Here is a 26,975-nt window from a genome sequence, read left to right on the forward strand (position 1 = left end):
GTGAGACACTATTATGAACCACCCTCACGATAGTTCCACATAGAACTCTTTCTCACAGAAGTCCTGATGTGGATGGCTACTGCTCAAGTGAACACTTCATGGTCACTTTCTCAACTGAAGAATGATTTGACTTCATTTACTATAACATCCTCTCATGAGATAATGCCGGCAAAGGTTGGTCGATTAGTAGAGCCTCTAATACTAATGGCTCAGTTAAGTAAGTTTGAGCGTGGTTAGTAGTTGGAAGGGGACCAATCATTCGATGCTGTTGGCACACACTCTCCCTCGATGAGTCTTTGGACTCCCTGGAGATGTTAAATCATAATAACATTAATAATAGTCACATTCATGCCCTCGATCCTCATGTACTCAATCTCTGTTATTTACTACCTAGAATAGTTGTTTCTCAAAATCTCAAGAAATTCATTCTCTTTGGTTTCAGATGCTCACTGTTCATTGCAATCTATATTACCATAATTGAAATCTCCCATAATGATCACTCTTTTCTTATAAGCTAGATCAACTTGCCTATTTATTTTCTTCTCACCACTTTCCACATTACTCGGTCTATAGCAACACCTTCACTTCACACCATACTGTTTCAAACTACTCTCACTATTTGCTGCTTGCATCTCCTCCTTAGATGGGCATCACAATTCCTTTGGTATTATTAACAGCACTCCTCCTTCCTTTTTGTCCTGTCTCACAAAAAACTATATATCCTTCCATATCTAGTTCTATCAGAATGTCATCCTCATCCAACCACATCTCACTTATTCCTATACTTTTGGAGTGAATGAACTCGGTCAGTTTCATTCCCCTTATTTCAAATACTTCTGGTATTCATAAACTGGTTATATAACTAGTCCCACTGACTCCACTTCTAAAATATGACTCCTTTATACTCTTTCCCCCTCAGGCCATTCCTTTCTATTATCACTCATGTTACACCACCTCTACCCAGACCTAAATGTTATCCCCCACATCCCTGACTATCTTAATCCTTTCTTTCACACTCGCATACCTACTCCTGAAACCATCATCAACATTTCTCACACAGTGTCTCCCTGTTCACCCTGACACCCCATACACACACATGCACTATGTTGTGCTCCTTCTCTCATGCCACACACCTCTCTTTTCACAAACTCTCCTACCCTGCTCCCATGCTCTTGCACAACACTTCCTCAGGTCTTTTATTCACTTTGGTCATTACTTTCTCATGCAGCAACAATTTCTCCAGCTGACACACCAAATCCATTTAAGTTAAGCTCATCTCTTTTATACAGCTCCATCCATCTCTCAGATTCATCCCACATATCCACAAAATGAACTTTTTTTCTCCTCACATAACTGTTCTAGCATACCATTCATAATCTTTGCTTGCCTTCTCAAATCATTATTATCATAATCGAGCAACACACTGACTTCCTTATGTACAACGTTATCTTTTATTGTACTCTCTTCAACTGCCTCATGACATCAATTCTTACATTCTTATTACCAACCAAATCATTTATGCCAACTACCACTTGATGCTTACTCACTCCTTTTATCCAATGCTTCAATCATCTTTTAGAGCAGAGTTTCCAGACTATGTAAAAATTAAATTTTAAAAAATACAAAAAATATATATATAATTAATAAAAAAAAACAGTTTCTACTGGTTCATAACTTATTTCAGTGGTATTATAACACCAAACCAATTAAATTATTAAAAAACAAAGATATTTATTAACTGGCTTATATTTTGCTGGATTTCAAACTATCATTTTCAGAGTACATGTCATTAACATGCAACAATGAGTAAGTGAAACAATTCAAATTGTAACAGACAAAAGACCTAAAGTCCTAATTTGGCACCCTCTAATGTTGTAAACAAGAAGTTGTTGAGTCCATTGAAGAGCTTCTAGATATGACTGTGGATCTCTAGAACTGCTTCGGCAATCTGTTGAACTTTGATGGAGTAGAGCTTTTCTCTAGGGTTATTGACAATTTTCTGTAGAGCAGCAGCAATTGCTGGACAAGAATAAATGTGGACAGGTGTTATTTCAACTCCTGGACAGTTTTTGTATGTTTCATAGCTCCTACTACCGTCTGGCTGAATTTTCATGCCTTTAAAATGTTCTCTCTGGTGATGACTGTGGTTATTTCTCTATTTTCATTAATTTCACTGATTTCATTGACAGTTTGTTTTATCAGTCTTATTTTGGTGACAGCATTAGCATCAGTTAGTGATAGTGGGTGTAATTTTTGAGGTAAGTATCTTGCTTCTTTGACTAGTCTGTATGCTGTTTCATTGCCTTTAATATTTACATGGGATGGTATCCATTGCAGTGTGCAGTTCTTATTTTTCAAATTTAAGGTAGTTAGTAGTTCGTGAATTTCCTGTGTGAGATTTGTTTTACCATTTTTTAATGCCTCAAGTGCTGATTTTGAGTCAGTTTAGATGGTTATTCCTTCTGTAATGTTTATTACTGGATTTGAGAGATAGAATTTGAGAGCTGTATTTCAAGTGAAGTTTGAAGCTATTTTTCCAGCTGTGGTTTTGATTTGCATTTCCTTGTCTCCAGGTAGAGTTAGAAAAACCCCTGAACCTCCTTGGTTGAGTGCTTCATAAGATTATCCATCAGTGTAGGCATTGACATGGTTTGGATTGTTTAAGTGATGTATAGTGTCAAGTCCTTTTCTTTTATTTTCTTGCTGTGAATCCTTTTTTGAACAAGGTTCTAGGAGATTTAAGTTTATCATTGTGTTTTTTGGTAGAAGTGGAAAAGAATGGCTCTTTGCTCATTTCAATGGATAGGTGCTGTAAGTCAGTCTGTTTTCTAATTTCATGATCATATTGTAGCATAGATGATCTCTTTAGTCTAGATTTTCTTGTCCAGCATCGAAAGTCCTGAGTGAGATGTGATCCTGTTGGTGGCTCCTGATCCTGTTAGTGAATTTAACTGTGGAGAGTCTCCTATCTTCTAGTATATGAAGTCTGCACTCTTGTAGAGCTTTTAAATTATTTGTGGGTGAGACTGCACCTATGATAATTTTTGTTGCTCTTGATTGTACTCTGTCAAGTTTTTCTTTTGAGCTAGTAGAAGCTGGAGCCCAGATTGAGGAGGCATATTTCTCAGTGGGTCATATGAGTGCCGTGTATGTAGTTTTGAGTGGCTTCGGTTTTGTACCCCACTATGCACCCCACAAATAGCAGTCTTCCAAATTTTTGGCAAATTAATGCAACCATACTTGTTCAGGTTAGGAGAATGCTTCATAGCCAAGGCTGACTCTAAAAATAATCTTTCTAATCTGTAACAACTTCTATAAAGCACATTGTTTTTTTTTTATCTAATCGTTTATAAAGGGGTGTCCAAAGTGTGGCCTGCCAGTCCAGACTTGCCATAATAATGGTAGCGAATGTATTTTTTTATGTTCTCCAAGGTGGACGTTAACAGATCTTCTTGTCTGTCCATGGTAGGCCAAGTCACAGTCACATGGAACTTCATACACTCCCAGGGGATGGAGTTTATCCTTACGAGAGCAGATCAGAATTGCTAAGTTAACATATGGTGCAAAGGTTATATTTTATTAGTACTTCGGCCATATTTTCAGATGTACCTCAGACATAGGGAATAGTAATAGTTATGTTTTGTTCTTGTGTGTTTGAGGAAGTAGGAAGTAAGAGGACCATGTAGTATTTTATCTATTTTGTAGGAGCTGTAGCAGTTGGCCAGGAAAGTATGGCAAAGATAATTAAGTTCGGTGGAAAGAGCTACACCATTAAGAGAGGACTGGTATATGTGGATGCTTGGAGGGCGTTTGAGGAAAGAGAGGAATTGTATGTGAGAGACCACTTACATTTGAATGAGGAAGGACATAGGCATCTGGAGAGATTGCTGTTCTGAACGAGTCAGTGTGTCCCAGGGAGGATGATACCAGGGGTGGCCTCTTGTGGGAATGGATACTTGGGAGAAGGGAGACAACATCAGGTAACACTGAGCCCAGTGGAGTCTAGAGGGGATAATGCTGGGTATAAAAACAATGGCATTTATATGCTTTATACTAATGCCAGGAGTATCTGGAATAAGGGAGAAGAATTGGTGGCGCAGATAGCATCAGCCTGGCCAAAATTATTGGGATCACTGAGACGTGGTTGACAGAAGAGGATATAATAACAGGAATAGAAGTCGCTGGGTACAGCATTTTTTGGCAGGATAGGAGGGGAAAGTGTGGTGGTGGTGGGGTACTGCTTATGATAAGTGACGACCTATGTCCTCTAAGAGTGGAGGCTTTGGAAGGTAGTGAGACAAATGATTTTGAGAGCATATGGTGTGTGGTAGAGGTGAGCAAGACACCATATTTAGTGGGGTGTTGCTACAGACCCAGGAGCACAGAGGATGGGGACCAGGAGATGTTCAGACAGTTAAGTTTGGCAAGTGCAAGAAGAATGATTGTTATGGGAGATTTTAACTACAGTAGTATAAATTGGAGAGAGGAAGATACATGTAGCAATAGGGGAATGGAATTTCTAGAATTTTTGAGGGACAAATGTCTTAAGCAACATGTAACAGAGGGAACAACAGGTTCAAGAGTTTTGGATTTGGTTATATCATCAGAAGAGTTGATAATAACTGAGATGGCATCTCTCCCACCAGTTGGAGAGAGTGACCATATGGTTTTGACTTGGAAAATGAATAGACATGCAGGAGTATCAAAGAGACTGGAACTTATGTGGAATTATAATGCAGGTGATTATAATAGTCTTAGACATCAACTTTGGGAAGTTTCATGGAGGGAGGAATTAGAAGGCCGGGATAATATTAGTGCGTGGGAAATTGTGAAAGAATATTTGTTAGCAGCAATGGTAAGTTGTATACCACAAGTGAAGAAGAGGAACACAATTTGGAGTAAAGTGGATGACAAACAATATTAAACAGGAATTGCATGCGAAAAAGAGGCTATGGAAGAGATATAATGAGACAGGTGAAGAGAAGATGCATGAAGAATATAAGACACAGGCCAGAAGAGTGACTAGTGTGGTAAGGAAAGCAAAACTGGAATATGAGAGGAGATTGGCCCTAAGATCCAAAGAAAATCCTAGGAAATTTTTTAGCTATGTGGCCAGTAAGAGGAGAAATGGATGTGGAAGAATGATATTGTGGGATAAAAATGGGAATAGAGTGACTGATGCAGAGGATATAGTGGAATTGTTCAATGAACACTATATTGGAGTATTTCATCCTAGAGGGGTCAGTTTTAATGCTAGAGTAATAGGGCAGGTTCAAGGTTTAGAGGTACAGGAGGAGAGTGTGTTTCAGATACTGAGTACTCTGGATGTCAGTAAAGCTTTGGGATTGGATGGTATTTCACCACGAGTTTTGAGAGAACGTGCTAGGGAACTCACAGTGCCTTTAACCTGGCTGTGGGAAAGGTGCCCAGGGAATTAAAGGAAGATGAGATAGTGACATTGCATAAGGGTGTAACAGTCTAATTATAGGCCAGTTTGTGTGTCATCAGTAGTTGTTAAGATCTTGGAGAAAGTAGTGAGGGACTGTATACAGCATTGGGCAGATGAGGTTAATGTTATCTGTGAGAGTCAACATGGATTTGTGAAAGGGTGCTCTTGTTTTAGTAATATGCTAGCTTTTTATAATAAAGTTACAAGAACATTAGATGAGGAAAAGGCATATACTGCAATTTTTTTAGGCTTGGCGAAGGCATTCGACAGGTTGCCACATGATAAGCTGATATTTAAGTTGCAGCACATGGGTCTAGATGTCAGATTGGTCAACTGTGGATTCAGGATTGGCTGTCTGATAGGTATCAGAGAGTTGATAGGTATCACAGGGCTCAGTACTATATCATTTAACCTTTATATCAATGACATTGCCAGTGGATTGCAAGGGGATATTCAGTTGTTTGCAGATGATGCGAAGCTGGGAAAGATTATTAGTAATAGTGCAGATGTGGTAGCCCTGCAAGAGGATTTGAATAAGCTAGATAGATGAGCAAATGAATGGGAGTGTCAGTTTAATGCAGCAAAATGTAAGGTCTTGAGGTTTGGGAAACATCGATGGGATGCTGCATACTCTATGGGAGGAGTTATACTGGAGGAAGTAGGGGGAGAAGAGATCTGGGGTTGATGATTGATAGAAACCTGAAATTTAGAGGACATATTGCAAAGGTGGTGAAGGTAACACAGAGGATTGCTGCAATTATGAGAAGGACACTGACCTGCAGAGATAAAAGGGTTATCATTCCGTTGTATAAGTCTCTGATCAGACCATACTTAGATTTGGTCCCCAGGATTTGAAGGGGATAAATTAACTGTGGAAAGGGTACAAAGATGGTTTCAGGACTGTACAATTTTGGTTATGAGGATCGGCTGAGGGAATGTGGACAGCAGAGTTTTGTGGATAGAAGAAGGAGAGGTGATATGATTGAGAGTTTTAAACTGTTGAGAGGTGGTTACAGGGTTGACACTGGGGAGTTCTTTCGCTTGGTTGAACAGTGGGAAGGAGTGATGACAAGAAGCCATCCCTGGAAGTTACGAAAGGAAACTGTGAGCAAGAGGGTGAAAAGTGGTTTCTTTGCATGGAGGGTGTTTGAACTGTGGAATGCATTGCCTGATGGAGTGGTGAAAGTGAGAACGGTCAATGAGTTTAAGGAGTGGTTTGATAGACTTTGTGTTTCTTGGCAGGGTGGACCTCCCCTAGATGAGTCTTGACAGACTTTATGTTCTTAGGAAGGACCTCCCACGATGAGTCTTTTGACTCTATGGAGGCCTGAATAATAATAATAATAATAATTAGAAAATATAAAAAATTTAGAAATGTAAGCCACTTACTAAACATCTTTTTTTTTTTTTTTTAATATATATAATTTAGTTAGTTTGGTGTTGTAATACTGGTAAAATAAGTTATGAGTAATGTTCAACTCCTAAGCTTGTCTGGTAGTTTTTTTCAGTGTGAGACCATTACTTTGCTTATTGGAGGCCTGAAGTGGCTTGAAAAATTGCCTTGTTTGGTTTCTAGAGCTGGATTCCTGAATTTCTTATTCTAATACCACCAGTACTAATGGTATATGGGTGATGACTCATCTCCTAGATGAGTCTTTGACTCCATGAGGTCTTGTTTAATAATAATAATAATGGGTTTCTAACATTTTATGCTTGTCTTTCACCATTGGAGTTTCAGGATGTAATCTGTCTGATTCCTTGACCTATCAGTGTTCAATGTCCAAGTGTGGATTATGTTTCATTACTTCTGAAAGCAGGCATTATTAATAACTAATCTGTTAGCATGAATAAATTCCAACAGTCTTTCATAATTGACATTACATTTACCCAAACCAACCCTATCACAGACAAGCCCAATTGTCATACCCTTTCCCACGTTTACACTGAAGGTTCCCAGAATAAAGAGAGCATCTCTCCTTTGCAAATAGTGTAAAACAGTCTGTAAGTTTTCATAGAACTCTTTTTCATCATGCATATCTAACCTTTTTCATCGGGCATATTTATGTGGAGTGCGTAAACCATCATGATTTACACGTTGATAGGTGAGCCTTAAGTCAAATAAAAAAGTATCTTGTCATTTATAGTTTTATAACCAAGAGACAGGTATCTCCATGGAGTCAAAAGACTCATCACAGGAGACCCACACTATTATTATTGACATACCTATCATACATCTCCTTAAACTTATTCGCTGTTGGGGTGCGTCAAACCACTTCTGCCAATTCATTCCACATATTCAACACTTTCCAAGTAAAGAACCTAGTCTGCACACTCTTACTAACCACACTCTTAGACAACTTCCAAGTGATCCCTTGTTCTCTTGCCCTGTTCCTCATGTATTGAAAAAAAACTTCATGAATTGAAAAATATTACGACCTCATTACCACAGTAATACCATGGGCTTTAAATCTTCTCCACACCAAAACAACTAGCTCACCATTCTACCTTATGACATTCTCTATTCCATCTGGTCTCTGTAATTCCCAGGTTGTGCCAATGATTCTTTATCTCTCTCTCTCTAGCTAATGTCAAAATTACCTATCTGTAGCCATGGACATTTCATGCACCTATATAAAGTTCATCCCTCATTAATCCCCTGTTACATATTACATAACCTGTTCCAGATGTGCAGATCAAATGCTAACTGCAAAATGTGTGTTCTGTTATTTCTAATCTGTAGCAAAGTCACAAATTGGATCTCCAATGTTAAATTACCTATATTTGATGGCATTTACTGAAAGTTGACCATTTGCAATTCTGTTAGCATATCCTTGAATTTTCATTATGATTAGTTAATAAAGTGTTGTTAGTACCCATTGAAATTCATGGCAGAAGCGGATATATATATATATATATATATAAACACACTGCTTAGAAAGAATTCATTGAGCATCCCCATGGGCAAGGTGCATCATGCCATGTAATGAGTCATGTGTTTGTATCTGGTATAAATTGAGGAATCAACTGTGTCCAGATGAAATGGCTGAGAGAAGGGAACTGACAGAGTTTAAAAGAGGCATTATGATAGGATGTCATGTTGCAGGCCTATCGGTTCAGAAGATCATTGACAAATTCAGCCATCTCAGGTCAACAATCAGTGATACCATACTGAGATGAAAGTGCAGGGAGTCAACTGCAAGTACTACCCACACTTGAATGTGGAGTTCTGGACATCGATTGGAACATGAATCTGCATAAAAACATTCATAACCAAGGCTCACAACATGGGTTTCCATTGTAGGACTGCAATATGCTAGCCCCACATTAACTGAACCATCATGTCATCTTCAGTTGTGCAAAGAGCATATACAGTGGGACATGGAAGCTTGAAAAGCTGTGTTATGGAGCGACAAATCACCCTATACCATCTACTGAGCAGATAAAAGGATGTGGTGGATGCCCAGCGAACATCTCTTACCAGAATGCATAACACCAACTATGAAATTCAGAGATAGCAGTGTGACGATGATGTGCTGTTTTTCCTAGTTTGGCCTCAGACCTCTGAGGAGGTATCGGGACAATGCAGTGCTTTCTACTTTGTGACATTTCTACAGAACTGACCATTGTCTCTTTCAATAGGAAAATGCACCATGTCATAAGGCTGCTACTATTATTATGCGTGGTTTGTGGACATGAACATCACCACACTTGACTGGCCTCCACAGATCCCTGATCTCAACTATATTGAACATCTGTGGGATGAACTGGATCATCATGTGAGGGCAAGAGATGTCAGCCCCACAACAGTCCAGGACCTCATTACATGCCTACAGGAAGAATGGTACAAAGTTCTCATTGATTGCTATCGTATGCATATGGAAAGTATGCCCGTAGAATTGCTGCAGTCATCGCAGTGATATATATCAGGTTTTGCTGTTGTTAATGGATGGAATATCAATGCCAGAATGATGTATCAGTTTCTGGATAAAGAATACTAAAGTAGTGTCAGCTCTTGGGCCATTATAATCATTTATTCCAAACACTGGAAGATGTAAAATCAGAGATTGTCTGTGCATATGTGATTGATCTATAATATATAAGATTTTAGATTTTTTCAGACCAATAATAGAATTGTAATACTTGAAGCTTCCATCATTCTCTGATAGAGTTGAAGAAATTCCTTTCTGACTTTTTTTTTTTCATATTACTGGACCCAAAAAAATTATACAAGAGAACTATGTATATGTTTATCTTCAGCTTCTTATGATATATGTGACATTAATTATGTACATAGCAGAGAGGATTGTAGTTTTAAGTACTGTGGCTTTAGAATAAAAGTTGCTCAATGTCACAGTCTTCTAAGATTGTATATAAGTTCTTGAACTGGTGGTACTAGACTGCAGAAAGGAAAGAATGAAGGTGTGATGAAAGGCTCTCCCTCTCTCACACACACAGAGTTAGTCCAAATGACTCAGGGATTCCATTTCCCCAAATTTTTTAAATTTCATCTTAGTTGGATAATTAATTAGATGTTGCTATATGCCTCTTAATGTGAAGGGCAGGTGAAATGTATAAGCAGATTAGACAAGAAAATAGGAAAAGGTAATCATTTTTATGGAAGTTTTTTCACTTGGCTATGCTACTAATTATATATTTGGTTTTATCCTTTATCCAAATGTAAGCAAACAAAGTTTCCACCTGAAGTACTTCCAGGACTGGGACAACTCATGATAAAGGTGGTATAAGTTCTCATCACTTGCCTTAGTATTTTCCATAATGCTATGCATTAAGGGAAGGATCACTACCCAGACCAGTTTCGACCTTTATTGAGGTGAAAAAGTAAAAGGTTGCTCATCATAGGCCTAGAGTAGTTAGTATAGGGGTGCAAGAGAGCCTGATAGTATTAGGAGGAAGCCTTTGGCTATATATCATCATATAGCCAAAGGCTATCAGTTTTCCTTTTAATTAGAAGTTTTCACCAGTCTGATATAGATGAATACCAACTTATATGTCTCAATTATATCTCCTCTTCTTCTATTCACAGGGCAATGCGAGTTGCATTCCCTCAATCTCTCCTTATATCTGACATTCATATACCTGATACTAACTTAGTAAACCTTCTCTGGACCTTTTCCAATACATTCTCATCCCCCTGAAAACCAGGTGACCAAATCTCTGCACAGTAGTCCATATGTGGCTTGATCAAAGCATTGTACAGGGGGACCATAACCTCTTTCCTTCTGCATGCCAATGTCTTCCTCATTATTACAATAATCCATTGGGATGTTTTTCTACAATTTTAGCTCCAGGTCTGTCTACCATCACTCCCATATCTCTCATCTCCTCCTCCTCCAAAATTTCTCTGTTAATAGTATACTCTGCATCCCAACCTTGCCTACCAAATTTCAAGACCTTGCACTTTGCAACATTAAGCTGATAGCTCCAATCATTTGCCCACTCACATAGTCTATTCATATCCTCCTGCAAGGCCACAACATTTACTGTACTGCTCTTATCCCTTCTCAACTTTGCATCATCGGCAAATAGCTGCTAATCTCCAGTTAAGCTAGTCCCATGTTATTAACATACAAGTTACACAATAATGATCCCAAAATAGATCCCTGTAATACTTCACTAGTGACTTTTCTCTTTTAGGACACCACTCCTTCAAATATGACTTGCTGTTACCTGTCTGACAGCCAGTCAGCTATCCAATAAGATTTTAAGAAGAATGTTGAGACTTTCATATAGAAAATTAATTAATTCTTAAGTGACAATATGGTTGATATAGTTTTTAGTAACTTATTCCTTGGAATCTGTTGTTACTTTCCTATAGAAAAGTGAAGTTACTGAAATGCATTGGATGAAGACAAGATATGTTTTCTTCAGTGTTCCTTCATGAATTTGCACAGGAGAAAGACTGTCACAATTAAGATGCAAGAAGAATTTGATTATGTTGCTGTCATATAGAGAGCAGTCTTGATTGTGACAGTCTTTCTCCTGTGTGAATTCATGAAGGAATATAAGTTTCTGTAAGAAGCAAGAAACTGAAATTCCAGATTGGCTTATTAGAATTGAAGGGAAGCTGTGGAACTAGTGTTTCTCATATTGTTTGAAGTTGTAATGTGAAGAATACATTGGTGCTTGCATAGTTAACTTGTATTTATTGATTTTCAGTAGTATATATTTGTGGTTTTTGTAAATTAAGCATTTTTATTTTAGTGATAAGGTGTATGAAGACTCAATCTCTTAATGGGTAAATGTTTTGGATTGATTTAGAAGACAAGATGTTTATGGGAGATCTTGGGATATGAATCTGTGTATAAAGTTAATTAGAAGTTTAGTTTCAGTGTTGTCTATTTATTTTTAAAATGAAGTGTTTAATCACTCAGAGTGGGGAGGGAGTAAAGTAAACATGTATACAATCCCTCCACACGCACGCGCACACACACACACACACACACACACACACAGAGAGTACTGTTTCCCAGTACACAATTTCCTAATATCCATCAGAAAGCCAAATACCAATCAACTCCAATAACCTGTTATCCAAACTGATATATTGCAGCTTAAATATCAACTTACCATAATAAACATCTTTACAAAATCCAGAAAATTTACAGCATATGTGCCTTTCCTCTCATCTATTGTTCTTGTTACTTTATTATAAAAGGCAGCCTTATTACTAAACAAGGGTGTCTGTCCCCTTGCCCTTTAAGAAATTTATACCAGCCTTCATAAACAATATTACCCCTATCTGTCCAATTCTGTATATGACTGCCTATCAGTTCTTCCAAATTCTTAACAACTACAAGAGAAATACAAACTGGTCTGTAGTGTTATGCTCCCATTCTAGCACCAACTTTTATGCACTAGCTCTTACTCTTCTTCCATTTCTTAGGAAATTTCTGGATCTTCATTAAACAACAGATCAGTGGCATTGTCAGTTCCCTACATTCTGTTAAAACACATGGGGAAATTCTTTCTAGTCCCACTTCCTTATTGACATCCCATAAAAAAACAAAAGTCATGGCATTTAAATGCTGGGATCATATCAGATCAAAAATAGTCATAAAATGTAAAATAATAAAATAGGTGACACAGTTTTATTATTTAGGTTGCATAATAACTTATTTAAAAGAAAAAGATGTAGATGAAAAAGAAATTTACAAAAATCTGTGGAACAATTAAAAGGAAACTGAATAAAAAAACAAGATGAGAAACCCATCTTAAATTTTACAAAGCAATGCCCACTCTGTTGGTGGGAGTAAGATGGGAATATGGTTTAGAAATATGAACTGCTAAAAAGAAATATCAAAGTAAAATACAGGCAGAAGAAATGAGATTTTTAAAGACAATTAAAGTGTGCACAAAATTAGACCTTATAAAAATGAAGACATTAGAGGGATCTAGTTATTTATAATGTAAATGAAATGATCAATGATGGAATGCAAAGAGAGAGAAATGGAAAAGATCATTTGTATAGATGGAAAGATATCAGCTACCAAAAGAAGTGGATATAGACCAGAGGGAAGGACAGAGAGGAAGACTAGCTGCAAGATGGAAAAACCAGTGAAGTGAGAACAGTCAGATGCCTAATTTTTGATGAGAAGAACAAATGGTAATTTTAGCTCTTTATGTTATGCAGATGCTTAAATCTAGAACAAGTGTGCAGGATTCACTAACTAAATTGAATAGCTGCTATAGTAAATTTGGTATGAAAATAAACAGTAAAAAGACAGAGAATATGAAAATAGGCAGAAAAGTGTATTTTAGCTATTTAAGCATAATTTTAAAGAGCATGTGGCAAATTAATTATTACTATTTTTATTATGATCATCATCATCCTCACACCTCCAAGGATTTCAAAGACTCATTGTAAGAGGTTCCAATGTCACACATACACACACAACTCATCATAGTGTGCCTTAAATGCATTCACATACTTTGCAGTAACCACAATCTCAGGCAATACATTCCAGTTGTTCACCTCTCTCAAAAAAGTTTCTTCTTGCAAAAAGTTGCTTCTCACTTCCTTCATGTCATTCTTTATACAGCTTTCAGAGATGACTTCTTGTTCTTTCCCACCTCTCATTCTATGAAAAACCTCTTCATGTTAATCTAATAAAAACCCCTTACAACTTATAAGTCTCTATCGTGTCAACTCCTCCTATCCACTAGACTCTTGCAAATTGCATTTTCTCAACTATTCTTCATACTCAGCATTCCGAAAAGGTCAGAAACCACCTTAGTCAATTGCCTCTAGAACCTTCATCCTTTTGGAACTTGGTGCAGTAGTCCATATGTGGTCTGATCAGTGCATTATACAATGGAACCACAATCTCCTTACTTCTACAAGTCAGTGTCCTCTGCATCATTGCCAGAATTTGTTATGCAATGCTCACAGTTTTAGTAACGTGTCCTCTAAATTCTAGGTCCTTATCCATCACCCTGATCTCTTTTTTCCTCCACGTTGTTCCATATATATCTCCATCAATTGTATAGTCTGCATCCCATCTTTGTTTCTCCAATTTTTAAACCTTACTCTCTGTAAGACTGAACTGTTTATCCTACTTCCATGCCCATTCAATTAAGTCCTGTTGAGGACCACATCTGCTCTGCTCCTCATAGTTCCCAACTCTGCATCATCTGAAAGCAACTGAATATCTCCATTCAAACCTCCTCCAATGCCATCAACATAGAAAAATAGCAATAGAGTACTTAAAATAACAATTGCCCTATTAGCGATTTTCATTCTCATTCAAGATATTGCTCACCCATAGACAACTTCCTGATACCTCTTAGATAGCCAGTCTCCAATTGATTGCAGTAATCTATTACTGAGCAGAAGCCTTTGCAAAAATCCAAGTATATATATACTTGTCCCTTGTCTAATGCATTTGTCACTTTATTGTAATAAGTAAACAGATTATTAATTATTCAATTCAATGTGTACACATTGAATCAGTTTAAGGCACGGTTGGATGAGCATTGTGTGTATCTACGATGAGTCTCTAACTCCATGGAGGTCAGATGATAATAAAACTAATAATAATAATTATTATTATTACGGCTATTATAGCCTGTTTTTGTTTAGGAGTGTCCCTTATTTTAAATACATTGGTTATTTTTGCTCAAAAAAAATTATCTATATATTTTAAGGCATTATGGATGAGTATTGAAGGCAATTATAGCAGAATAAAAGAGGAGGAAAAATTTTGTACATACCTTGTTTTGATACTAGGATGTCTTCAAATTCCATGTTTCTGCTGAAGGTTGTTTATAACAAGAGGGAAGGGACGTGGGGGAGGGGGGGTGTTTGATGCAGAAGAATAAATTGGAAACCCGGGTTTATTTTAATAATATATATATATTATTGTGTTTAAGGGTGCTTTTTTGGGGGGGAGAGGAGGGTTTACTTATGGGAAAACTGGGGAAGGGGAGAACATTAATGGGGTCGAACTGTTTTGGTCGACTGACCATCATCGGAACATTTTTGGAATGAGCGTAGGGCTATGTCATGACTGCAAGTTGGATCTGCCAAAAAAGGGCATTTGTTGTCGCTAAATGGCTGGAGGTGTGGCCTGATTTGTAAGTTGTGGATTGTCCAACATTCAGAAATTAGGTAGGGTCGGTGGACATTGATTGAGTTTTTATCGCATTTTATGGCAATTTTTTCGGATATTGTAAGCATTGTTTCGTTGTCTTGTTTGTCTATGATTATGATCTATGATTATGGACTTTTTAAGGTGTGTAGGGTGCTGTTTTGATTTGTTTTATGAGGTCGGAGGCGGGATCATTATGGATTTTTTAGTAGGTGTGTTGGTTGTTTAAGACGGCTGTTATTTTGTTATGGTAAGCAGTTTTGTTGATGATGACTACAGTGTCTCCTTTGTCAGCTTTTGTGATCATGATATCTGGGTTCTTTCTTAAAAATAATAGGGCTTTTTACAAGTTGGGAGTAATGTTGGGTCTCACTATTATTTTGCTATTTATACTGTTGTTTATTTTTTGGATTATAGTATCTCTGTTTGGATCATTTTCAAGTTTCGCTTGGACTTCGATAATGATGTCTTTTTTTTTGGTACGTATTTAGGGGATATAGCAAAGTTAAGTCCTTTGTTTAGGATGGTGATTTCGTCAGGTGTGAGCATGTGGTGTGACAGATTTATGATGGAGTTGTCATGTGTGGGTCATGAGGCGGTGATGTCTGAAGGATTGGGGACTATATGTATTGTGTATTTGGTGCCTGTTAAGGCATTCCATTTTTATGCATGTTGGGCTTCAATTAACAGCGCATAGTCGTTGATGTGTGTTTGGGTACTTTCAGAGAAAACCACCCATTCTTTTGGGGTCATTAAGGTTTCAGTCTACGTTTTGTATTGTGGATGTATGAATATGCTTGATTTTTCTTTCTGAATCATGTATGGCCTGTTTTTGCCTCACGACCTACACATGACAACTCCATCATAAATCTGTCACACCACATGCTCACACCCGACGAAATCACCATCCTAAACAAAGGATTTAACTTCGCTGTATCCCCTAAATACGTACCGAAAAAAGACATTATTATTGAAGTCCAAGCAAAACTTAAAAATGACCCAAACAGAAATATTATATTCCAAAAAATAAACATTATAAATAGCAAAATAATAGTGAAACCCAACATTACTCCCAACTTGCAAAAAGCCCTATTATCCTTAAGAAAGAACCCAGATATCATGATCACAAAAGCTGACAAAGGAGACACTGTAGTCATCATCATCAACAAAACCGATTACCATAACAAAATAATGGCCATCTTAAACGACCAACACACCTACCAAAAAATCCATAATGATCCCACCCCCGACCTCATAAAACAAATCAAAACAGCACCCTACACACCTTAAAAAGTCAAAACAAAATAGACAAAAACCACTATGACACACACAACCCCCCGCACTACACGCATCCCTATATGTTCGGGGAACATCGAAACCCACAAAGACAGTTATCCGATACAGCCCATAGTCTCCTACAAGAACACCACCACAGCTCCTTTATCAAAATTTGTTGCCAAACTCATCAAACCATTATTGACAACGTCTAACTGCAGGATTAAAAATACGGACGACCTATTCCAGAAAATAATTAACATTACTTCATACCGAGATAATATCCTCATCTCACTAGATGCAACTTCATTATACACTAACGTGGACGTCCCCAGAACATTAGACATCGTACACACTACTCACAGAGGACCACACCCTACAGACACATGCACAAAATTAACACCAAATGACATAATTAACTTGATCAAACTCACAATATCTGCCAACTTCTTTAAGTTCAACAACTCCGTATATATATATTCAAATTTTTGGTCTCCCAGTGGGCCAAAACATCAGTGGACAACTAGCAGAATTATTCCTAGCACACATAGAATCACTCCTACTCCCCCCCCCCCCCCCGGCATCACCTTTTATGGCAGATACGTAGATGATATTCTATGCATTGGTAAACCCTCACACATCACTGCTTTACAAACATCCCTCAATGATTATAGCAACAGACTAAAATTCACCATGGAAACAGAACAGAACAAATCCATCAATTTCTTAAACCTGACATTAATCAGGACCAACAACAAAATAGCTACGAAGATATTCCACAAACCCACACATATCAGAAATTACCTCCATTTCAATTCATACCACCCATATTCTGTTAAAAAAGCAGTCATCCTGTCACAATTTATCAATCAACCAACAGTAATTATCTTAACACGGAATTAAAGTATTTAACACAGGTTTTTAAAAATCTCAACTATCCCACACATTATTAAATTATACAACCAATACGGAAAGCCCGTCATAACAACAATACAACCAAAACAGACTTCCTTACACGTATAGTCATCAAATTGCCATACATCCAAAACATATACAAAGCCTGCAAATACATTTTCAAACACACGGACAATAAGCTAGTATTCACCATGAACCAAAAATTAGCAACTCTCCTAAAACCCACTAAATCTCTCACACACACAAAGAAATATTCGAACACCACAACGTAGTCTACAAATTTCCTTGTCAAAAAGACTGTGACATCACTTACACTGGCTCTACCATTAGGTCTTTATGGACTAGACTACAAGAGCACTTCCGGGATTGCAACATCCCCATTTCTGGAACATCTAAACACAAAAAAACATCATAATATCAAAAATAAAAATAAAATACAGAGTACAGGGAAGACAGAAATTGCAGCTCACGCCCTTGAACTGAAACATATCCCATAAATTGACAAGGATTTATGGGATATGTTTATGGTAATGCCATAATCATAGACAAACAAGACAATGAAACAATGCTTAGAATATCCAAAACAATTGCCATAAAATGTGATAAAAACTCGATCAACGTCCACCGACCCTACCTTATTTCTGAATGTTGAACGATCCACAACTTACAAATCAGGCCACGCCTCCAGCCATTTAGCAACAACAAATGCCCTTTTTTGGCAGTTTCAACTTGCAGTCATGACATAGCACTACACTCATTCCGAAAATGTTCCGATGATGGTCAGTCGACCGAAACGGTTTGCACCCCGTTAACGTTCTCCCCTGCCCCAGTTTTCCCATGAGTATATCCTCCCCCCAAAAAAAGCAACCTTAAACACAATAATATATATATTATTAAAATAAACCCAGGTTTCCAATTTATTCTTCTGCATCAAACACCCCCTCCCCCACGTTCCCTTCCCCCTTGTTATAAACAACCGTCAGCAGAAACATGGAATTTGAAGACATCCTAGTATCAAAACAAGGTATGTACAAAATTTTTCCTCCTCTTTTATTCTGCTATAATTGCCTTCAATACTCACCCATAATGCCCTAAAATATATATATATATAATTTTTTTGAGTAAAAATGGCCAATGTATTTAAAATAAGGGACACTCTTAAACAAAAACAGGCTATAATAGCCGTAATAATAACAATAGAGTTTAAGAGGAGTAGCATGGATATTTTCCCAGAAACAATACCTAACTAATAATAATAATTAAAATCATCCTATGATATCTACATCACTTTTACAATTATTGCTATTCTCAGTTTTGCATCATCAGCAATCAACTGAATAGCTCCTTTTAAATCTGTCCTTATATCATTGATATACAAATTAAACAGTAGTTGCCTTAGTACAGAACTCTGAGGTATCTCACTAGTCACCCTCATTCTCGTAAATTCTACTCCACCATATATTAATTTCTGTTGTCCGTGTGTCAGCTAACCCCCCTCCCCACACCTTCCCATCCATGCTTCATATCCATTACCATTTGTTCCAACTTTTGTAATGGTTTTCTATGTGGTATTCATGGTGTAGCCATTTCCTTTATCTAATTCTGCTGTCACTATTATAAAATGTGAATAAATTACTAAGAAAAGCTGTGCTGCCCACTATACAGTATCATGTTTTTATCCACCCACTGTTATATTTTACCTTCAAACAACTTTTCCAGTACTTTAAACAACCACCCCTGATATACTAATTGGTCTGTAGTTTGCTAGAACTAGTCTGTCTTGGGGCCACCTTTGCACAATGGAACGATCTTACCCTCTTTCCACTTCCCTAGAACCTCGCCACCTGAGATTTAGATTGAGACTATCTTTCCTTACATAATTAATAATCATCACTTCATTTTCCTGCATTCTACATGACTCACCTTTCTTGCACTTGCACTCGAAACTTTTACAACAAACACAAACACTCAATCCATTCTCGCTTTCATACCATAACCCATTCACCCTTGGCAATGAATACATGCAACATACACTACATTGTACAACACTCTTGCTAAACTCAGCAAACAAGGAAGCGCTGGCTGCCATTTTCCTTGTGTGCATCGGTGCCATGAATAAAAACTCTTTCTAAACAACAACAACATTATTATTATTAACATCTGACCTCCATGGAGTCAGAGACTCATTGTGGGAGGTACACACTAATGCACACAAACCTTATCCAACCATTCCTTAAACTTGTTCAATATGTTTACATTCACAACACATTCGGACAGTGCATTCCACTCACCAACCACTCTCTCCGTGCAAAAAAATCTTCTCCTCGCTCCTCTACTCACATCCTTCTTGTACAGTTTCCAGAGATGGTCTCTTGTTCTACTCCCACTCTTCCACCTATTCAAGAGACATTGCAATTTACATTCTCTCAATCTGTCCTCATACTCCATATTCCAAAGATCACTGACCACTTTTGTGAATCCTCTCTGGACCATTTCTAACATATTCTCATCACCATGAAAGCCTAGTGACCAAATCTGTGCACAATAATCCATATGAGACCTGATCAAGGCCTTATACAGTGGCATCATAACCTCAGTATTTCCGGATGGCAGGGTCCTTTGCATTATTGCCATTATCCGATGTGACGTCTTCATAACTTGTGCAGTGTGCCAACTGAATTTCAGGGTCTTGTCCACCATCACACCTAGATCTCTCATCTCCTCTACTTCCTTTAAAGTTTCCCCACCAAGTGTATACTATGCATCCCATCATTGCCTACCAAATCTCAAAACCTTACAATTTGCAACATTGAACTGACAGTTCCAATTACCTGCCCATTCATGCAATCTATTCAAGTCCTCCTGTAAGGCCATATGTGCATGACTCTACATTGCTCTCACCAGTTTTGTATCATCTGCGAACAGCTGCATTTCACTAGTTAAACCCATCCCAATATCATCAACATACAAATTGAACAACAATGATCCCAAAACTGACCTCCCCCTTCCCCCTGGGCACACCACTAGTGACCTTGCTCTTTCGAGATACTGCCCCCCCATATACAACTTTCTGATACATATCTGACAGCCAGTTACTGATCCAACTAAGAAGTCTGTTATCCAGTCCCATCTATTTCAATTTATTTAACAGTTTGTCATGTGGCAGTCTATCAAAAGCTTTTGCAAAATCGAAGTACACCACTGTGTATGCTTCACTGCCGTCCAAGGTATTTGTCACCTAGTTATAGTCCATAGTAAGTTAATAAAACATGATCTCCCTTTAACAAACCCATGCTGATAACCATAGAGAATACTGCTGTTATCAACCCATTTCTGTATTCTACTTCTCACCAATCTCTCCCGTACCTTAACCACAACTCCAGATATACAGATTGGTCTATAACTTGAAGTTACAGCCTTATCACCACCTTTATTCAATGGAACAATTTTACCCTCCTTCCACTCCCTTGAAACCTGTGCTGCTGTAAGACTGTTATTAAACAGGCATGCCAATGCTGCTGCTAATTCCCTGGAACATTCCCCTAAGATATGTATGTTGTGATATGTCATCAAATCCTATTGCCTTATTGACATCAAGGTTATTTATTTCCTAAAATATCTCCTACTCACTCACAATTAATCCATCTTCTCCTATGCCCTCTACACTTAAGTTCCTCATGATTCTACCCTGATCTGGATGAAGCACCCTTATAAATTGATCCCTGAATGTCTTCTGCAGCAGTTACCATTCTACCGTCATCATCAATTAACATCATACTTACCATGATCATTCTTCCTTCTACTTGCCACATATCTTAAAAACTCTCTAGGTTTTTCTTTGCCTGATTTGCTACTTTCTGCTTATAATGCGCTTTTGTTGTCCTTACTGAGTCACTCTCCTGGCTTGCTGTTTATACTCTTCATGTGACTGATTATTACCATTATTCATCTTGTACTGTCTCCAAAGTACCTTCTTCCAGATTTCATGCTTAAGCTCCTCATTCATTCCATTTTTACACCTACTTTATTCAGCATTTTGGCCTTTGGCATTGTTGCTACTATGTATTTCTTTGTCAGTTCCCAAGCAGCATTTGTTTCCTTACTGCTCAACTCCTCGTTCCATGCTATAGCTTCAAGCTGTCTCCTAAGTTTGTCATAATCACCAGTCTTATAATTCCACATATATCCTTTCCTCACAAAATTCTGCATATGGCTAGCCACAGCCCAGGTGATCCATGATCACTCTCACTAACTGGAGGAAAGTGTGAAACCCCACTCACAATTATATTCTTTGATGAAATGATCAGATCTAAAACTCTCAATCCTTATGTGCCCTCCTTTACATGCTGCCTGAGATAGTAATCTCTCAAGAACTCGAGAAATTAATTTTCCTTATTACCAGATGCTATCTCTTCATTCCGATCTATACCTCCAAAATTAAAATTACCCATAATAATTATCATTATTATTAATATATTGAAATAAATTGGGAATTAAATTGACATAGTGGGCAAAGGATATTGATTATTAGTTTAATATTGCAAAATGTAAGGTATGCACTTTTGGTTGAAAACATTACATGCTGCATGTCATATTGATGCTACTGGAGAGCAGGAAATGGATAAAGCTAGGGACTTGCAGATAATGGTGGACAGAGAGTTAAAGTTCAGAGGACATATTGCAAAAGTTGGTAAAATAGCTCAAAGTATTATTGAAAAAGATGCTGACAAGTAAAAATAGGGAGGTTTATTATCTTTTTTTATAAGGCTATTCAGCCACATCTTGACTACCGTGCACAGGTTTTGTCACCTGGGTTCCTTGGGGGAGGGGGGACTACGAGGTTGTAGAGAAGATTCAGAGATGAGAGACCAAGCTAGCTGGTGACAGGTCTGTGGAATGCTCCCTATGAGGATAGGTTGAATGTTTGTAGGTTACAAAGTTTAGCTACTGTGCTAAACTGATAGGTGGAAAAGAGGGGACATGATAAAAACTTTAAGATATTAAAGGGGATTTATAAAATTGATGCAAAGGAAATTTTTCAATATATGACAAATAATCAGAGAACTAGATGTCATCTGTGGAAGTTGTGTTAGAGTGTGGTTAGTAGGGATGTGCAGACTAGATTGTTTCCATAGAGAGAGAGAGAGAGAGGTGAATTAGTGGAATAGATTGCCAAAATTAGTTTTGAGTTCCCTGATGAATGAGTTTAAGGAGAGGTATGATTGGTTTTGTTTGTAAAATATTTATTTTGGGTCACCATGATGGGTCTTTGGACTCCATGGAAATATTATATAATAATAATAATATATCATTTAGTCTAACACCCTTATTAACAATTCCCCCTGCTCACTCACAGTCATTCTCTCCTCCTCCCTTTTCACTGAGCTCAAACTCTGCATGTTGTCACATTCACGAGGATGAAAGACTTTTGTGAACTGTTCATTTAATATCACAACTAAATCTGGCACAGTCATTGTCTTTTAACCATTTTCACTGACCAGCTTATTCTTTCTGCAATCATTGTTTCTCCAGCTGGCTACATACTGAAAGAACTTCATGCTGACAATTATTATTATTACCTGACTGCCTTCATACACTTTTGCTACCATTATCAAGCAAACCTTGAAATGTGTAATTTTCTACAGAGAAACATACTGACATCAATTAACCCCTTAATGCACCAATTAAAAATCAGAAAGCAGTCGTTTTTCCGCCAATTTTTTTACTCTTTATTTTCTTCATACACAAAAGAACATTAACAAATCTTTGAAAAAATCACAAAAAATGTTCTCTTTTTGCAAAAAAAGGTTAACTAAACTGCATCTACTTCGCTAAACCTTAACTCAGGCAACAAAAAAATCTTGAAAATAATAATGTTATAGTCAAAATTTACCACTGTGTGGTAAATTCTAAAACACGGGATGACACAAAGAGGAACGTCACAGTCAGTACACATATATCTTGTTTCTTTGCGAATCCTTTTATTGTGTTCATTCCTTTTTCTTGAGCAGAGGAAACACTGGCGAGTTGGATTTTCTTTCTTTTCTGTTGGTGGTATAAAAGATGGAAAATGTCGTGCAGATAATCTCAGTGATGTTGGGATATTTGATGGATGTCCACTTCTTGAAATGCTTGTAGTTTTATATTTTTCAGTGGAGAGTTTGATTACTTTGAGGAGAAAATCAAGTGAATCCATCTTACTGCTAGATTTTTGGCAAAGCATGAAAGCGTTCCACAGTGCCAGGTCTAAGAGATAAAAGAAAATCTTTTTATAATACTTCTTGCCTCTCTTTCTGGGTACAACATACGAAGACAGGTGCCGATCAATGCGATCAACACCACCCATGGTATGGTTGTAATCCAATACAAGTTGCGGTTTTTTATTCTTCCTTTGCACGTCTCTATATCTACCATTGATGTAGTGTGAATGGTAGAGATAAAGGAGATATCCTTCTTGGCCTTCCATTTTATTACACACACTTTCCCTCTCTGAAAACCAATTACTTCTCCAGTTTTCAATTTTTTATTCTTCAATTCGCTGGGTACTTCTTTTCGTGATACGCGTAATGTTCCATAAACATCAGTCTTATTTATTATTAATAGATCCGCTAATCCAGGTGATTTATAGAAATTGTCCATAGTCAAACAATAACCTTTATTCAATAAAGGTTTCATCAAAGTCATCACTACTTGCAAAGACATTGGAAGATTGCTAAAATCTCTGTCCAAAATGGTATTCTTGCCAGTATAGATTATAAAATTATAGACATATCCACTTTGTGATTCACATAATGAGTATGTTTTTATGCCGAATCTGGCCCTTTTGAGAGGAATGTATTGCACCCATCCCAGACAACTTTTATAAAGCAATAAACTTTCGTCAATAGTCACCAATTTCTCTGGCGTAATCGAATTGCCAAATTTTCTATTCAAATCTTCATGAATTGGCCAGATTTTATTGAGTTTTAGGCAAGGGCGATTTGCTGGATCAAATTCATCATTATTTGAAAAATGTAGAAATTGTTTTATGGCCTCGAAGTGTTTCCCACTCGTACAATCTGGAAAAAATGGTGTATATAATAATGGATATTTTTGTCCAATAATGACGGTATTCTGGTTTTCTTACTATACTTTGCAAAAGTACAACAACCAAAAATACTCTGATTTCATTTGGATTTGTGTCATACCAAGGGTACGACTCCAAGCATATCTATTTGTTTCATCCACAGCACGTTGAATCTATTGATCATCAAAAAAAAGCTCGATGAAATTTAGGCAGTTATAATCGCTAACATCAATATTTTTTATACCGGGAGCTTCTGTGAAAGCGAATGGTGGAGGTGGATGAGCATCTTGTTGTATTGGATACCATTGTCAGGCTAAAGCAAGAGTTTCATCATCAGTACTTTCATCCTCTGAAATAGCATCAACTTCTGAATCACTGCCACTGTGTTCTAAAGTTTCATCTTCTGAACTAAATAACCAGTCTTGATCACTATCCATGATAGGGTAATAAATATAACGTAAAAATAAATAACAAACAAATGTTATAAAATATAAATGGCCTCGATGTAAACGGCACTCTAGTGAACAAATGCGCAATTGCAAAACAAAGAATTGACATTCACAGGTGATGATGCAGCAGGCAATAGCGGACAAAAAATGTGCAAACGCAAACGAAATAGCTGATACACGCTGTTGGCAACTTTTCTCGGCTGAAAGGAAATGGGCACAAAATTGTCTAGTGTGTATATTCGGTTGTATTTATATGTGAAACCAAAATTCATGGTCACACATATTAAATTGGGTGCACGGAAAAAATTCAGTTTCTTGGACCTGAGTTAAGTCGGTTGAGTGCGTTAAGGGGTTAACTAAATTATTTTATTATTATTATCATTATTATTATGTGATATGTCCAGGGAATCTAAATACTCATCGAGGGAGGGCACCTACTATACAACTCTGTCTCCACCTAATTCTCCAACTACGACGAACTGCAACTATCATCTACACCAACACCATCTACCGCCCACCATCACCACTAGTATTTTCACAGACAATCATTCATGCCGATGGTGGGATTCAATCATTCTACATTCGTGCCCACGGTGTGATTCAAATCCACAGTCTTTTGGCTGGAGAGCAGACACGCTAACTACTCTGCCAACCAGGCCGGCAATTATGCTTATCTTATATATAATGGTATTCTGTTCTGAAGTATTTCAAGTACTATAATTTTCTTTTTTAGAATTTGCCAGTGTTTGTCAACAATCCACAGAATTTCATTTTAGTGATCTAGAAGACCAACTTGAACTCATTCGGGAGCAAACATTACGAGCAGCTGAGTGGCATCTAGTTAATCGCTGTAGGATGGAACACAATAATCAAGGACATAACATATCAGAAAATCAAGTAGAACATCAGGTAAAATTTATTTTTCCATATACTTAATTATAATGACAATATATAATTTTAGTCTCCAACGCTCATATTCCCAAACTGGTTTGTTTAGAATTCATGCATATTCTTATTTACTATCTTATTTGTTTGATTTTTTTGCATTAATCATTCACATAATTTTAAGTCAATTTATTATTAATGTTGAATTCTTTTCAATTGCTATGAGTGATTGTATAATACATGACTTGTCGACATTGCTCTAAATGTAATGATTATATTAAGGTACAGACCTTCAGTTATTTAACCATACTGAAGTCAGTTTTCTCATCAGGTAATTTAAGTGTTGATTAGCTGAAGGTATTGTTACATAGTACTCTATCAGAAGTTGATTAAGATGCTGAACAATTCAAGGATTAGGTGAGGACTCTGCTATTCGAGATCAGATAATTGCAAGATTATTGCATTAGAAGTCACCTGTGCATTTTTATTGACTAAAAGAAGTCAATAAATATGGAAAGAAAACATTATTACTCTTACTAGAATAATTTGAAACAACTATAAGCATAAATCATTCATATTCAAGAATGTGTTACAGGTGTTAAACTGTGAATGAAATTATTATGTATATTTTGTCTTTCATTCACATTTAACATAACCTATCATATATTAAGCATGACTTGTTTAAAAATTATTTGTTAATCCCTTGCTTAAGAATTATTATTCATGTATTATTCCTGAATTTCATCAGCTATTATTAATTAAATAATTTTAATGTATATTTTACTATTGGAAGGACCCAGTGATAAATATCATTTATCTTATTTGCTTTATTCCTTCAATAATATTATGAGAAATTATATGTATATAATTTAATGTACCTTATATATATACTGTAACATATATTTTATTATTATTAATTGTAAATGAAATGAAAGAGAAAATTAAGTAACTGTAATATTTTATTAATGTTTTTCATTACTCAATGTAAAAGTATAGCCTTATGTAACGCTAACACGAATGTTTACGTTTTGTTCGTTGCCATGGAGAGAGAAATAAAATGGAACGCGCGTGGGTAGACCGTGAGCTTCGATAACGAGGAGAGAAAAAATATATATGAGTAGTAATATAGATAGAGAAAAGAAAGAGTTTTTGAAGGGGAAGAAGGAAGGATATAATCAAGGGGGTGAAAGTAAATAAAAAGGACTTGAAGGGCAGGAATTCAAGAGAGTAGTATTTAGAAGTGAGCAAAGATGAAGTGAAAACTTATAGATAGCTGAAAGTAAAGTCAGCAGTGGCATTAATAGGAATTTGGTGCCGTATTTGGATAA

General features: G+C 36.9%; 1 protein-coding gene across 6 annotated transcripts in view; it reads left to right on the top strand.

Annotated features, from left to right (window-relative positions):
* Positions 1–26,975, top strand: part of LOC150102918 (FERRY endosomal RAB5 effector complex subunit 3) — a 342,399-nt gene that overhangs the window by 256,719 nt on the left and 58,705 nt on the right. For 5 of the 6 annotated variants that reach the window (XM_090398559.1, XM_090398556.1, XM_090398555.1 and 2 more), the window contains exon 10: positions 25,496–25,671. In XM_090398559.1, coding sequence (XP_090254685.1) covers positions 25,496–25,671 — 176 coding nt within the window. The remainder of the gene's footprint in view (positions 1–25,495; positions 25,672–26,975) is intronic. The other variant, XM_090398561.1, reaches the window with a different exon arrangement.

The sequence above is a fragment of the Typopeltis vanoorti genome, chromosome 9, assembly GCF_054136105.1.
Source record: "Typopeltis vanoorti isolate ZY-2024b chromosome 9, IOZ_Tvanoo_1.0, whole genome shotgun sequence".
Lineage (NCBI taxonomy): Eukaryota > Metazoa > Arthropoda > Arachnida > Uropygi > Thelyphonidae > Typopeltis > Typopeltis vanoorti.